At 39.5% G+C, this 16,754-nt stretch overlaps 1 protein-coding gene across 2 annotated transcripts in view; it reads left to right on the top strand.

Annotated features, from left to right (window-relative positions):
* The window catches only part of FLT1 (fms related tyrosine kinase 1), a 198,723-nt gene that overhangs the window by 93,603 nt on the left and 88,366 nt on the right, over positions 1-16,754 (top strand). Inside the window, exons 12-13 of one of the 2 annotated variants that reach the window (XM_023762009.1) lie at positions 6,251-6,359; positions 12,115-12,423. In XM_023762009.1, coding sequence (XP_023617777.1) covers positions 6,251-6,359; positions 12,115-12,423 — 418 coding nt within the window. Of the gene's footprint in view, positions 1-6,250; positions 6,360-12,114; positions 12,424-16,754 lie in introns of those variants that run through there. The other variant, XM_023762010.1, reaches the window with a different exon arrangement.

Here is a 16,754-nt window from a genome sequence, read left to right as displayed (position 1 = left end):
TATGGAAACGAGCATGGAGGGTCCTCAAACAATTAAAAATAGAACTACCATGTGATCCAGCAATCCCACTTTTGGGTGTATATCTGAAGAAAATGAAAATACTAACTCAATAAGATATACACACCTCTATGTTCATTACAGCATTACACACAATCGCCAAGATTGTGTTCAACCTAAGTGTTCGTTAATGGATAAGTGAATAAAGAAAATACGGTGTGTATACACAACAGAATATTATTTAGCCATAATAACAAATGAAATCTTGCCATTTGTGACAACATGGACGGATGTTGAGGACATTATGCTGAAATAAATCAGAGAAAGTCAAATATCTCACTTTATGTGGAATCTAAAGCAAACAAACAAACTCATAGATACAGAGAACAGATTGGTCATTGCCAGAGGCAGAGGATGGGGATGGGTAAGAAGGTCAAAAGGTACAAACTTCCAGTTAAAAATAAATAAGTCCTGGGGACGTGATGTGCAGCATGGTGACTATAGTAGTAATACTGTATTGCACGTGTGAACGTTGCTAAGAGAGTAGATTTTAAAAGTCTCATCACAAGAAAAAATCGTAACTATATATGGTGACAGGTGTTAACTAGAGTTTTTATGGTGACCATTTGTAATATATACAAATATTGAATCATTATGTTGTAAATAGAAAGTTATATAATGTTGGATGTCAATTATATCTTATTAAGAAAAAAAGAGACTTCAACCTTTCCTCCCACAAAAAAAAATCTTCTGATCTCATCAGGGTCTAGCAGGAGTCTTTTCTGCCACTCCTGTACTGTTCGTTCTCTACTCCCCTAACCTCCACTGAGCCTTAGCAGAGCCGACACCTTGTAAACCATGCAAATATCAGTGGATCTCAGATCTGGTGGCTTTTTTTTTTATTGAATTAGTGAAAAATACACATAAAGAAACTGTGATTACAGGCATGGGGTAGTGATAATTTTAAAAGTAAAAAATAAAATTATCAAATAACCCCTTGCTGAAATGTCTATTTCTACTTGCATGTCTTGATTTGGAGTAGTCTGTTACTATGAATGCCATCTGCTGGGGTGTGATTATGCCTATTTATCTATTTATTTGGCTGTATTCTTTGCACTTGGAGGTGACAAAGTAAATGGCATCATTTTCTATCTAGGATAGAAATAACAACAAGTAACATCTGAACTCATTGTGTGAAACTTTTTGACATATGCTAATGTCAATGTCATTCTTAGGCTGACCAAAGTGGTTATCTCCATTTTAAAGATAAGAAAAACTGGCGTGATAAGATGATTAATTCAAAGCCACACCGCTTAAAGTGGCAAATGCAAAGCTCAAACCGAAGTCTTCCTGTTCCCAAACCCAGGCCTCTGCCAATTTAAGCCCATACAGAAATCAGTTCAAATGGTGACGGCTGGCATGATACTATCAGCAATCATTTGTCAAGGCTTTAGGAAACGTTTTTATAACTAGCAGCAGTTGTAGGTGGTTTAAAATTTTTTTCTCTAATACAAATGAACAGTAGTTTAAAATATTCCATGATGTGTAACTATTTACTGAAATACTTAGGAAAGGGGAAATTCTATAAACTTGAAAGTTAAATTTGTGACTACATAAAAAAAAAAAGAAAGAAATTGCCTCAGGATAGAAATCAAGTTAGTTGTCGCAAAGTACTAGATGTTTTCCAGATGCCGTTGATTGTGTCAATTCAATTTGCCTTTTCCTGACCATAACTGCTGGATATTAAAACAGATCTTAGAAACTTAATTTATGTGGTAAATTCTAGTCCTATTTTGGTATCCTATCCTCAAAAATTCTCAATAGGAAAGAAAATGGAAAATGAGAAAGCTAGGTGAGGTCTCTAAGTAGCCTGAACCATGAAGTAGCGACCTGACTCCATAGAGAATACCTGTGAGAAACGGTGGGAGTCGAGTAACAAAACCAGGGTTAGAAAAAGGAACTTCCCTGATTTACATGTAATTTTGTAGTGATGCAAAGGTTTTAAATATAGATTTCCAGACCCAGTTGGCACTTGTGCCATCCCACATGCAGTCAGGAGCCCTGAGACCCAGCTCCGGCCACTTCCTATCCTGTATATGCATGCCAGTTCACCTCTCTGAACCTGTGTTCTCTCCTCCAAAAAATGGAGCTAGAAATATTTGCCCTACCTAATTTGCCTGTTGCTGTGAAGGTGATTATTATATAGACCCCAATGCAATTCCAAAATTGACTGTGATCATACATAATAAAGACTATTTGTTCAACAATTATTTGCAATGAAAAAAACAATACTTTCTAAACAAAGTTTGAGATATATAGGTATATTTATATACATGATACCCTATTAGTAGCTGCAACTGCAACACAGTCTTTAAGTAAATTATTAATTGAATGTTTTAAATTTAAAAGAATTTACTACTTTCACTTTTAGCATGTATTAATATATCTTTTGTGTATGAAAAATTATCTTTCATATAATGATGACAAAGGGAAGTTTTGCTATTTCAGAATGATTTGCACTGGTCTTCTCTTTACAACTAAAACCTTTATTTTCTGTATATTTTACAAAAGTAAAGTCCCACCCTAGACTGTGTGAACTCTTCCCTGTGGTCACAGTGCGGGCATGCCCAGCAGCACACCCACAGGTCAGCGGATGGAGGGCCCGCTGGAGCACCTGTTCGATTTCAGGGACTTGAATTTTTTTTCTTTGTTTTGTTTTGCTTTTTCCATGTAATTCAAGTCAGGGTGCAGGGGACAATAAAATTCAGTTCCTTACTGGCAAGTTATGGCCTAGATTTGTGAGAAGTGAGTCATCAATGGAGTTACTAATAGCAAACGTGGCATTTCATATTGTTTAAATGGGGCAGCCAGGCTATTGATTGGGTCTGTAGATATGGAGTAGGAAGTAGAAGGAACCCTGTGTTAGAAAAAACACACACTCAGGAAATGCTTATCACAGCATTAGTTCTGGGAGGCTGGAGAACTGTGACAACCTTACAACATTTTAGCAACATTTCCACTGAAATTGTTTTGAGTTGAGAATGAGAAATGCGTCCACGGTATGAGACAAACCCATGACGGAGCCCGAGAGCCTAAAGCAGGATGACAGCTTGGGTTGCATTTCCCACACACTCCCCCGTTTTTCCTAATTCTCACGTTCCGTTCTCCCATCACTTGGCTCAGATGTGCCGCCCTAGGTTAAATTTAGATTCTTCCATGACCTCTCTCCATGTCTACTTTTATTTCTCTCTGAAACACTTAAAAGGAAACTATATTAGAAACATTCCGAGATTAAAATCACTGTTCCATATATAGATTTTTTGTAAATGAATGCTGGAGATTAGGCTGAATTACACATCATCCCCCATCCCATTCCGTGAGGCTCAACCGCATTGTAGTGGTGACTAATACTTAGCGAAAGGGAAGGAAGGAATATGAATAACTTCCAAACTTACAGTACCTGACGACAGTTTTCATCAGCATTCCTGAGTCATACAAAGGAACCAGAGAATGGCCTTTAAGAGTCTGTTTCTAGTGTCTAAATTCTCGAGGTCGTGGCAGGGCAAGTAGAGGCACCCCCAAAGTCTGGGTTCAGAACTAAAAAAAAAACCCCAATATTGTGGCAAATGAAAACTAATTACAGAAATAATACAAGCATACATCTTGGAGAATTTCTTTTGGTGTACCTTATAAAATAAATGATTATAATTTCAAACACATTTCACAACTCAAATTCTTGGCACTTTGTCTTTTAAAGTATTAAGTTGGTATTTGGTGTTCCAACTGTTATGCTACTTTTATCTTTTCCCCTTGGAACAGTCATATGAGCACCAGGGGATATATCTGTCCCTTTAACTCCGAAGAGTCCTGCATTGAGATGTACCTTCCTCTGTCCAGACAGTGTATACTCACCTACAGCTCACACTCGAGCTCTTTTTCCTGACCCTATAAAGTTTATACTTTAGCTAAAGATAGATTTTGTTTTTTATGCAAAATATGTTTTAATTTATATTCTCTGGGAAAAAAGAAAACTATCTAGAAATCAGATAGTTTTTAATAAAGTTGATCATAGGATACAAGTTTCATCTTATTTTTAATTTTTTTCACTCCTCAATCATATTTTCAAACTCTCTAACACTGTATCCATTGAAAAATAGCTTGCAGCTTATGTAAAACACTAAGAAAGAAACTGGTCTTTCTTGTACATAGTAGCATTTAGCTTATATAGTTTATCTCTGCTGACCAAAGGATGTATTCTTGAGGGAAAACCCAATTCAAAAAATAGAACTCTAGCAATAAATCTGTGCTATTACATTTAAAGACTTTTAGGCGAGAAGCAGTTTGATATAAAGGTTGAGCATAGGCACTGGCGTCAAACAAACCTGGACATAGTTCTGCCCAGGTCTGTCTGTGCTGCTGCGTATGTTTGAGTGAGTCATGGAGCCTCTGTAACCTCAGCTGCCGCTTCTGCAGAAGAGGGCACCTCACCAGCTCCTCTCCTTTCCTCCCATGACTTTTAAATGGCGGGCGCCAGAATTCAAAGGAAATGTCTACCCAGAATCTTTTTATTTCCCACCTCTTATTAATCTTAAAGATTAATAATCAAAATAGGGAGACACCTGAGCTCCCTTTCATATTCTTCACTGTTTATCTGTCTTCGTGAGAGTGCTCCCCTGCAGGAGAGAGTAATATGTATTTGATCTCCAAGTAGGGACATTCTTCTCTATCAACTTCAGGTTAAGAATATCCTTCAAGGTTAAGAATGCGGATTGTGTCATATTCACCTCTGTCTCCCTTAAAACATCTGGGCAATACCCAGTAAATGTCTGCTTAATTGAATGCAAAATGCCACATATTGTAGATACTTTCATTTCCAATCATTTCAATGCACAGAGGATATATGGTGTGTGCAATTAAACAGATGCAACAAACAGAAGATGAATCATTTATGCAATCCTCACTATGCCATAGTGGAATTACAGAGAATTTGGAGCAATGAACTTGGCTAAAACATGAGGAGTATATTCTTAGTCTTCCTGATTTGTAGAATAAAGACAGAAATACCTTACTGAATAGGATATGAGAACCTGTAAAGTGCCTAGCACATTACTTAGAAACTCAGAAAAATGTTAAGATGTTTTGTATTCACCACTATAGGAAGCCCACGGTCACATTTCAGCCTACATATTACTTTAGCCTGTAGGTCACTCAACCACTATCCTTCAGCTAGGACACTCCATTAGTCTGGAAGCTTCAGCACAGCCTCTATCATTTGAAACCCAGCCATCTGTGTCTTAGGAGATAGGCTGCAATAATTTATAAGTAATTAGATCAACATTTTCAAAATAATTTTAAATATGAAAAACTTGCTCTTTTGTTTTTCCTATATGGTATGTATCACTTTTCTGCAACGTTGGGTTGGATTTTAAAAATAAATAATTTTTTTTCATGTGACTAATTTTTATCTTTAAAAGAAGATAGCAATGCAAGCCTTTAAGCTGTACAAATGTGTGTTTCAGTACTTTTGAAATATCACAGTTTGTAACGTGCTTTCAAATTCATACACATTTGACTCCTATTGCCTTTTTAGGGACTAATTTGTCAAACAGCAGCACTAAAGTCTAGTGAAACTATAGTGAGTTAATTTGTAACCTATATCTTCATTTCCTAGATAAGGAACTGACAGACTGAGAAGTTAAGTAATTTACAAACACACACAATCATCTTAGCGGGCTTTCCTGCCTCCCCTCGGCACCATCGGGACCGCAGGGCCACATTCTGTGAGCACATGAAAGCAATGGTTCAGCCAGCCGTTCTCTTCTGTCCTTGCTAAGGCTCCTGTTCCCAAACAGCAGCCACTGGCTCAGGTCAGCCCAACAAAGGAAGGCCTCCGCCTCACCTGGTGCTCTCATTCACGTGGGCTGACCACCTCAGAGAGTAGGACGTGCAGTCCCGCATCTCAGCCTCAGGTCTGTAATTGTTGCGCCAGCAGCATGAGATAAATAAGCCTGAAACCCTCGTCCGAGTCGGATGTCATAGCCCCCGGTCTCCTGAGGACCTGCTTTCCTGTTATTTTTTCCATTCTTGCTGGGGCTCGGAAAGGGGAGAGCCTTCTGGTAACCACTACTTGTGCAATGACTACCTTCGTTGAATGAATGAAATAGCTGAATCATTTCAACCCTCAGAAGTAGCTGATGGATGTTCAAACGGTTCTTTGTCCTATCACTAGCTGAAATTTCTTTTTCTTTTGTAGACCGCTAGCTCCTTGGTTGTGGCTGACTCTAGAATTTCTGGAATCTACAGCTGCATGGCTTCCAATAAAGTAGGGACTGTGGAAAGAAACATAAACTTTTATATCACAGGTAAGCCACACACCTTATACTCACAAAAACAGCCTGGTGACCTGTCTCTCTTCAAGTCTTGTTTGCTTTTAGTGCACTCAGAGATAGAGTGATTTTTGTTTAAAGAAAACACTCCATAGAATTGTTAAACTTTGAACAATTTCATCCTTGCTCTTAGGAACAGTACCATCATTGAATCTTCTAAAGAATAGTTTCCCTGCATTCTCTTTTAGAGCCATTTGTGGATGTCCGGCTCCCAGGCTGGATTGTGAATTTGGGATCTTGTCATGTTCATTTTTTAATTCCTTCAGTACCTGGCACACAGTGGTTGTTCAAGAATAATCAAGGAGCCCTGGCAGGGTGGCTCCACTGGTTAGACTAGAGCATCGTCCTGTGCTCCAAAAGGTTGCAGATTTGATTCCCAGTTGGGGGCATATGGGAAACAACCAATCTCTCTCTCTCTCTCTCTCTCTCTCTCTCTCAAATCAATAAACATATATCCCTGGGTGAGGATTTTAAAAAAGAATAATCAAGGAAACAAATTATAATACATATGATAACATTTTTTAAAACCAGAAAGCTAATTGTTTCACAAGTTAATTTTAACTTTTTGGAAAATGAGACTCTCCTATAGAAATCTGAAGCTGGGCTTTGTTGACAATAAGTAATGTACTCTTTCTTGGTCTCATATAAGAATTTTTAGCCTTAAATAGGACCGTCCTGCAAATCTTAAAACTTCCAAGGTACGCAAAGGGCACTCCCTATGTCCCTCCATGGGTACAGGAAGGAAGTAAGTAGCTCAAAGTATAAAAACAATTGCCTGGCTCCACACTCCCCAATTTCTGAGGAAGCCTGGGCAGTTTGCCAACTCTGGAAACTTCGCACTGCATGAGGAAGGCTGCAGGAGTTGCCTAGAGTTCTCCAGAAAGAAAGAATAGGTCTGGTTTCACGAGACCGCGTGGGCTGTCAGCTCACAGGGAGCCTCTGGCGAGTCAGCCAACCCTCTGAGAAGCTCCGTGGAGACACCCTGAGAGGCTGTCACAGAGCAGCGGAGCTGGGCGAGATTCAGAGGCATCCTAGCCCTGCATTCCCCAGATGAGGAGATGGCTTTGGAGATGTGGGGAGGCACACAGCAGAGCCGCTCTAGACTGGCTCAGTCCTCTCAGATTCGAGAAGTGGAAGGGAAATCATCTTTGCATCCATTCCAAGTAGGAAAACCCTTTCTTTCAAGGATTCAAATAGTAATTTCACACAGATGCAATCTCAGATGATTTGGACTAATTAAATACCAAGGTTTGTATTGTCCTATATATTTGGTTGGAAACAAGTTACCCAAATCCATAGCCACTGTATGTGTGATTTAGAGGACGAAAGACTGAGCAGCTCCTGTTCTGTTCTGAGCAGTCAACACGTTTGTACAAGTTTAACAGCACCTGCTGGTAGATAGTCCCGCTCGACTCTGCAGCGGGCACTTGCAGAGATATCAGTGAAGCCCTGTCTTTCTAGAAAGACATTTTAACACCCAGGAAACAAAGAAGAAATGTTAAAGTATATATATCCTAGTATCCTAAGGTTTGTGCAGAAGTAACGTGATGGACAAATTTACCAATGGGAAGCCAGTGCTGTCCAATTGAAATATAATGTAAGCCACATATGTAATTTAAAATTTTCTAGTATCCAGATTTTTAAAAGCAAAAAGAAAAAAGTGAAATTAATTTTACTTAACCCAATATACCCAAAATAGTATCATTTCAAGATGTCATTGACATTTTAAATACTATACTGCTCCCGTTTTTAAATTAATTGAAATAAAGACTTGAATGAAATCCTTCAGTCACACTAGCCATGTTGTAAACGCTCAATAGCCACATGTGTCTATGGGTTCTGTACTGCACAGTGTAGCTGGAAGCCTCTGAGACGAAAGCAGGATGTGAAATGCCCCTGGATTTGAGGGGGCACTGAGGGGGATTCGCATCTGAACAGGTAGAGAGAAGATAATCTCGCCCTGGCGTCCACATTCTGCCCACACCCCTCATGAACAGTCTTCCTGGGACCTAGCAGTGTGCCCAGTGACAAGTGGTCTGACATCAGGAGGACAGACCTAGCGAAGAGGAAAGAGACTGAGACCTGGGAACAGACTTGGGATCACCTTTACAGGGAATTCTGGGATCCCAGAGACCCCAAGAAAGATCTAGAAGTGGGGTTACATAGACTCTGGGTGGACATGTCCACTTGGCCCACAGACTCTGTGAAGAGGGACAGCCAGACAGAGCCGTCCAAAGGCCTAGGACAGGGAGCCCTCTTGCTGAGTCTGAAGGCAGTACTGGAAGCGCAGAGTGGAGGGGAAGGGCATGCTCATTTCCATATAGTTCAGCACATCCCCCCCCCGGAAAGGTTCACTGGGCCCAGCATGAACTGCAGCACCAACATCTCGCCTGTCCGTCCCTCTGAGTTCTTCCTTGCCGCAGCCTATATCCACGCTGAGAGGTGCCCATCAAGCTAATCAGCTGAATTCAGAAATTCCCTCTCACCTCCCACTTTATACACTTAATAACCATGGAGTAGTTGAGATCTTTCCTAGATCTCAAGGCTTGTCCACAGAAAGAGCAATGAGAATTCAATTCAAATATACCTACTAGAAGCTCTCGCCATGTTTCCTCTAGGAATTCAGGAGCCTTAATCTTAAAACTGAGCACAAAGCCAGCCAATCAAGCCTCCATTTCCTGGAATATAATTTCTCTGAATTCTTGTCTACCAGTCCTGAAAAGTTCTAGTTGGTGATAAGATTGGTGATAACAGATTCATTTGCTTACACGCATTATTTTAAAACTAATTATTATCTTTTTCTTACTCAAATTTTTGTCACGAGACTTATTCTCACAAGAGATGAGACTGAACACTGTTCGGTACGTTGCACCTCACATGTCTGTTATCTGTGTTTCTTCTTGGTCCTGGTGCAGATGATGCTTTAAGAGACCTGTCTGAAATTTAACTGCTTTAAATCTAGATCTGGATTTGGATCTTTATTGAGCCTCATTTCCATCATGTTGCCCCTTAAAGTACAATAATAACTTACAGTTGCCTTCCAAACTGATGAAAAGTAGTTACCTGTGGCCACTAGAACCCTCCACTGCTTCAGCTCTGTGCTGTGCCATTATGTGTACACGGTAGCTACTTGAAAAAGCAAAACTTTCTAGTAACCACTCACTGTCTTTTTAGAGAATGTTATTGCTATTCTCCACTAGAAGAGAAGCCTTCTTTACCCCGCCCTGACAAATGAGGCACCTTCCATCCTTTCCGTTTCTGTGCCTGTCTCATGAACTCAATTCACGTGCTTGACCAACCAAGTCTGAATGTCTACCCCCTTTGAGAATAGATGACTCACTTAACCCTAGGTTGAATGTCTCTCCTCTCTCCTGAGTAAGCATTGATTCTTCTCCTTGACACCTCATAAGCTGACATGGGTGTGAAACATGTTATTAGTTGGTGCTGATGATGCTTGTACTGAATATTCAACGGACACTTAAGTGTGGGAAGATTTGTTTTCACTCTGAGAGTTAGAAGGCAGTTCTTTCTTGGGGTTGTTTTTGTACTCAGGCAAAAAAAAAGAAAATCAACATGAATTAAGGAGAAAAATCCCTCTGGATTCATGAACTCGTTTTAGGACATTTTATTTATTATTTTCTATGGATTTAAAAGAGAATACCAAATGGGTGATGCTGAGAAATAGGTCATCATTTCTAAGAGGCTGTCTGATAACGTACACCAAATTAGCTTCAGTGACAGTGCCCCCCATGTGGGAAATGGACCACAAAACCCATTTGGTTCTTTTCTTTTCCTCTGTGTGTGTTTTTGCTGTTTGCTGGCACTCAGCATGACTATGGGTGTGTTAGCAATTACTGAGTGTGAAACAGGAACAGCACTGCCTTATCTCCCTGGCTTCCCAATGTCACTAAATGCATTTTATTTTGAGATTCCTGGTGGTGCTTGGCAAAGATAAACAAAATCTTCCATCAGGAAACCTGTGAGCTAATTTCCACAGGAAGTTTCAAATCACTGAAGTAAATAGAAACTCTACTTGCTCTCAATGGTGTGACTTGGGCTCACTTAGGTTCTAATACCAGATGAGACCTCATAAATGGAGTCTGTGGTCTTTAAATAAATGCTTTGATTGCAACCAGTACACAACACTTCTGCTCTAGTGTGTGTGTAAGAGTTGATGGCTGCTGTTTTAATCCTTATGCTTGGAAAATGTCCCAAATATAAAATGACGCTAAGTTACAGGGGCTATTTCTGACATCTTATTGTTATCTTAAAAATGATTGTCAGCTGCTTCTGCATCTTCTGGCACATCCTTAGGTTTTCATTTTTAAAGCAGGAAAACCTCCACTGGTCTCCTCTCTTTCCAACTACTGACAGCTTCATAAGCCACTGTTATCCCCGCTCCCAGGTTTCAAATGAATACTTTGGCATTTCTTCAGACGTGACACTTTATAATAAAGCCAAAGCCCAGAAAAATCAGAAAAACAAGCAAAGTGAGATTTAGGAAAGAGTTGATATGATATCTAATTTTGGACTATTGTCCCTTTAAGGTTTAAAGGTTTCTTTATAGCTTTGTGTCCAAAGGATAATAATAATAATAGCATAACATAGTGCTTTTCATCTTCAAAGTACTTTGTAAAATGTTGGCCCAAATTCTTTGCTCAAATACAGATACGCCACTAGTAACAGGCAACGCAAGGGTTTTGAGAGCAGATCCGTTCAGGGCCAGTAACCAATGACTTTTTGGAATCCTCTGGTGAAACGGTCCAGGATGAGACGAGGAACTCTCAGGGCAGAAGCTAAACGATGGTCCAGGGAAGGAAAGCTCAGGGGGAAGCTCAGGAGGTGTTGCCAGGGGCACGTAGAGATGGAGATGAAGGTTCGCTGGGAGTGGACATTGGAGAAAATGGCTTTTAATGACAGTCACTTTCAGAAAATGTTTAATAAGCTTTTGATTTTTTTAAAAATGATTTTCCCTCCCACGACTGCCCCCATATTGGAATCCAGCAACTCTTTCAGATTAGTTGTCCACATTTTCAGAAGACATCTTTTCTCTTTTGTGGCTGGGTGGAACAACCACCAGTAGGGAACCTGAGCAAGAAAGTTGGCTCTTCTCTGCACACTCTGCCCACTGTGCCAGCAAAGAGCAGGCAACACAGTGGGACAGCAGCTGGGGACCCAGTGCAGGAAGCTTGGGAAGTCAGTTGCTCTTTTACTGGATGCGTGAGGACTGCAGTGGTGTTGACTGGCAGGACTGGATCTCTTAACATGTACCTGGGACTTCCTAGTCTCACCACTTATTTTGGATAAGTTTGATGATAAAAGCTTCTTTGAATTTTAGTACAAATTGCTATTATCACTTTACTATTTTGTCCATTTACCAGTAGTTCTGTCCATGGTAAAGAAATGGGAAATGTAGTTATCATCCCAAGTTGTACAAAAAAAATTCAATTTTGAAGAGCAGCTTGAGGCAAATAAGAAAAATGTCCTATCATACTAACTGTCCTGTTTGGCATTTCCTGCTTCTGATGGTATGAACTTAGTTGGTTTCCACCTGCTATGTTTGAGCAAGTCCCCTAAAATAAACAGATAAATAGTCATTTTTTTAATGCCGATGCTGAGAGAATCTCTGCAGGAATAATTCAGCAGATCTTTGAGTATCTCATGACAAGATATTGCCTCCGTATGACACTTGTTTTTCTATGAACCAAAGTTCTTTATTCTTATTTTATAGATGTACCAAATGGGTTCCACGTTAACTTGGAAAAAATGCCTACGGAAGGAGAGGACCTGAAACTGTCTTGCACAGTTAGCAAGTTCTTATACAGAGACATCACTTGGATTAAGCTGCGGACAGCTAATAACCGAAGCATGCACCACAGGATTAGGAGGCAAAAAATGACCGTCACGAAGGAGCACTCCATCACGCTTCACCTTCTCATCAAGAATGCTTCCCTGGAAGACTCAGGCACCTATGCCTGCAGAGCCAGGAACATATACACAGGGGAAGACGTCCTTCAGAAGAAAGAAGTTACAATTAGAGGTGAGCACTGCAACAAAAAGGCTGTTTTCTCTCGGATCTCCAAATTTAAAAGCACAAGGAATGATTGTACCACACAAAGTAATGTAAAACATTAAAGGACTCATTCAAAAGTAACAGTTGTCTCATATCATCTTGATTTATTGTCACTGTTGCTAACTTTCTGGCTCAGAGGAGATGCTCCTCCCAAAATGAGTTTGGAGATGATGGGAGTAATAATGAACCCCAGGCCCACGCGGGGCTCCCCATCAGGCTGAGGGTCTCTCTGGGACCCACCTGGTGACCTGGTGCGCCTTTGGATTTGGAGGATCCCGGCAGGCACACTCTGTGCTTTGCTCTTTGCTGTCTCCTGCCTGATAAACACTCAACTGGAAGCTGATCCTTTCCTTCCACTTTGATGCCAACCTCTTTTTATTTTTAAGTTTCAAAGCTGCACAAACTGAATAATTTAAACAGATGCTGGTTTCTGCCAAAGATGGACATGTATAAGTTAATTTTCCAGCTCAGAATGAGTACAGTTGAATTTGAGACTCTGTCGGACCTCTGCCTGGTTCTATTTTGTATTAATTCGTCTGTTTTTCATTTGTAAATAGCACCTGGATAGCACATTATAATGCTTATTTATTTGAAAATGCTTTTTTTTTTACATTGAGCACATTCATCTTAAACTGGAGCTCTAAGATGGGTCCCATGGGTGCAAGTGTTGGTATAATTCAGAGGTGTTAAAGGTTTATCACAGGATGAATCAGGAAAATCCACCCAAATCAAGCCCACTCTGGTCTTAGGCAATTCTGGGTAGCTTTCCAGACCAGTGGCCAGTTTCCTCCTCACTGCTCCTGAGTGGACTAAACAGCTATCCTGAAAGAAAGAGGATCATGCCTTTGGTTTAAATATTTTTGTCCCCTGGTTAGTCTTTTAAAGAACTTTGTCCTGTTTAATTAATGGCATTCAAGGGTGTACCACAACCAATTATTAAACAAATAAAGGCCATTGTGACCAGAAGTTTAAGATTAAGGCATTCTTCTAAATGTAAATCTAAAAATGTGCCCACTAAAAAAAGTCTACTTCCCCATATTCCTATGTTAATAGGATTTTTATGGGGATTAAGAAATAGCACAACTACAGAAGCAGAATTCAGAATCATTGAAAAATAAACATTTTTAAATCAAGACAAATTGTATCTCTTGTTTCAAGCTTGCATTTGAGGGGAAAGTGACTTTTTCCCCCTCCAGTTTAATGTGTACTGTTCTGTTGTTTTCATTTATGATTGATCATTATATGTGACTTGCATGAACTATTGGAAAATAAATCATACTGACCGAAATAGCCATGGCTGAGAACACAGTGGCTGGGCAGTCGACAAGAGCTGACAATATGACAATGTTTCAGGCTTGGGAACTCTCTTGGCTGTTTCCTACTTTAGGTAACAGGCTCTGTCCCACGGCTAAACTTGTCTTTCACGTGGGAATTGCTTTTGTCAAAGTGTGAAAGAGTAAACAATACCATTTCCCCAGAATGCCAGTTTTATGGAGCCCCGAATGCTCTGAAAACAATTAGTAACCTGGAAGTTGTCAGCCCAAAGGAAAGAATAATCAATTGTATCTTTTACCTATGGCTCTTGTGCCTGGCGTCTTTGTTCATTATAAGTCAGTGTGTTCCTTCAGGAAACAATGCGTTAGGACCCCAGAGCTTGGGAGCCTCCATTTCTAGGAAAGCTCAAAAAGTAACTGGAATGGTTGGGGGAGTGCTTCTGAAAGCATGATGAATTGGACATGCAGAATGTATCATTTCCTTTCCCTTAAAATTACAATTTTCATGGAGAGGGGAAGGGTCTTTATATTCACAGGAGATGATTTTAAGCACTTCCACGAGATGATTTTAAGGATGCTGTAATTGTTCACTGTGTAATTAATCCTTACAGAGAGTTTCAAAAGAAAAAAAACATTAAAAAAATTAGTTACTCTTTTGAGTGCGGAGTAAGGGGAGGATAACAGGAAAAAGGAAAAGAAAAGAGCCAGTGTGGAGAATGAGTGCGATGGAGTGGAGGGCGTGAGGCTGGTTCCTCGGTCCCCATTCCAATGGAGAACAGACACTATTCATCGGGCCTGGTGACACCGAAAAGTGTCAGTAACACCGAAAAGTAAGAGAAGAGCCTGATGGGAGCTCTCTTTGGCTATTGATAACCAGCAGAAATATTGTGTTCTTTCTGATTTTCTCAGTTTGAAGGGATCAGCTCCAGTTAACTTTTGGAAAGCAGCTACCTATAGCCATCAAATAACTTAGGTTTAAAAATATGGGTTTGATGTACTTTTTTAACTTAAAATGTCAAAAGAGATTACTATAAAGCATAAAGTGGGAATAGATAAAAATGATTCCTTGATTGATTGATTATTTAGAAACTAGCAAAAAAAGATAATTTTCTTATAAGAGAATGTTTTTTCAGAAATGGGTACAAAGAAAAAAATCATAATGCTGTATGTTTCAGGCATGTTTATGTAAAGTTTGTACTTAATTGAAAGTCCTATGTTTATTCTGCAGCCTTTCTGCTGTTTCTCTTGTCTGAAGTTTGTGTAGGACAGATAGAGCCCTTGGGAGGTCTTCACGACTTTTTTTGTTAAAAGCAAATGTTCTCATCTACATAAGCACTGCTTTCCAATACACCTGCCAGGAAAGCACAATTCTGCCTGTGCTGATGATGTTACCGTTTTTAGCTATGAAAATTATCTGGGTGCTGGAGGCCCTATATTCAGGCTTTCTTCTTATAATAAGGCCCGTGGGCAATGATAGGTTATTTTAGCATTTTCAGCACATGGGAAATAGCAAATGTGCTCAGAGAGCCTATTAAAAGAATAGCTCAGTGAACTGGGTCTGAGTTTCACTGAGATATGTCAAAGTTGGCTTGCCACTGTAAAAGACACTAAATAGTAAATGATACTATTCTTTATTCTCTTCCGAGTTTCACTGGCATGTCTAGGGTCTTTCCCATGTAAAACTGTAAACATTGTAATGATCAGGCATGTTACCAAAATTAAAGATTTTGATAGATGGCTGCATTTTCCACCAGTAAAAGCAATTTGACAGATTGCACAGAATTCAGACCCAGAAATATTCAAATGGCTCTGCTTGGGGGCAAGATAGATGAGGAAAGACACACAGAAACAGGCAAAATGGTCATTGCTTTAGTTCATTCCACACAATGTTCGAAGCGTTTAAAGATCAGAGCATTTCCTTCAGCATTCTTATTTGACTTCAGATTTCATTTTGTGTAAAATGAGAAAAGACTAATGATAAGCTATGGAAATCAAAATTCAATGAGAAATCTGTTTCTTCTAACATAGTTACCCTACCATGTTATTCTATATCAACATGTTTAAAAGTTGTATGATAATACACTTTTTAACCTGAGATCTCTAAATTGCTTCAATGAATGCTAATCCTGAGAGTTTCCCTGCAGGAATAAGAGAAAGGTTTGGGGACTCGGCAGAACCCTGCAGGGACATGGAACCAAAGCCATGGCAATGTGTCATCTCTTATAGCTTATAATCACTCCTAAGCTGCATTCACAGTGTTAGTACAATAAGATGAGGAAATCAGAAATGGTCAGAGAAAGCTCATAATTGAAACCAGTGACGCAGAATGTGTAAGTTATGCCAAAACTCTTTTGATTTCTGTTCCAGAATTTGCTACAAGGGGGCAAATGGATGACGGGAGGGTGGGAAAGACATCAGAAGTTGTCTTTATTCTTTTACCTTAAAAGCTTGAGCACCCACCTAACTAGAATGTATACACATCAGCAGGACTGACTACTTTATTAAATAGACACTGTACTCATTGGGGCCTTGGGGGTACTGCTGTTCCTATGTGGGATTTTAATGTTGTAATGTATTGCATCCTAATGTATTAAGTTCATTTTGTTGTACTATATTGGTTGGCATTTTATTAAAATAAATTGTATTGTATCATATTTGTATGTTTTAAGAGAAAATAATATAAGATACATTATTGTACTATTATATAGTGCAAAAACCACAAGTCTGTACCTCTGCCTCTTGAATGGATCCTTTGGTGGCTTGCATTTGGGAAGGGAACGGAGTAAAGAAAAAATCAATAAAGCTTTCAAAGTTCAAGAAATTCTCCTGTTTGGTCTGCTGCCTTGCAACTCAGGTTACTGACAGCTGAGTAACACAGACATGCCCTCACGAACACAGTGATGAAAGCACATACAAAATTATAGTAACTCATCACCACCATGCTATACATCTACGTAAAAAGTCATTACAAACCTATATCCAAGATCATGTTTTTCCTTTCTAGTTCCAAAAATATTATGCAAA

This window comes from Myotis lucifugus, unplaced genomic scaffold (assembly GCF_000147115.1).
Source record: "Myotis lucifugus unplaced genomic scaffold, Myoluc2.0 scaffold_227, whole genome shotgun sequence".
Lineage (NCBI taxonomy): Eukaryota > Metazoa > Chordata > Mammalia > Chiroptera > Vespertilionidae > Myotis > Myotis lucifugus.
This window is presented reverse-complemented; position numbering and strand designations above follow the sequence as displayed.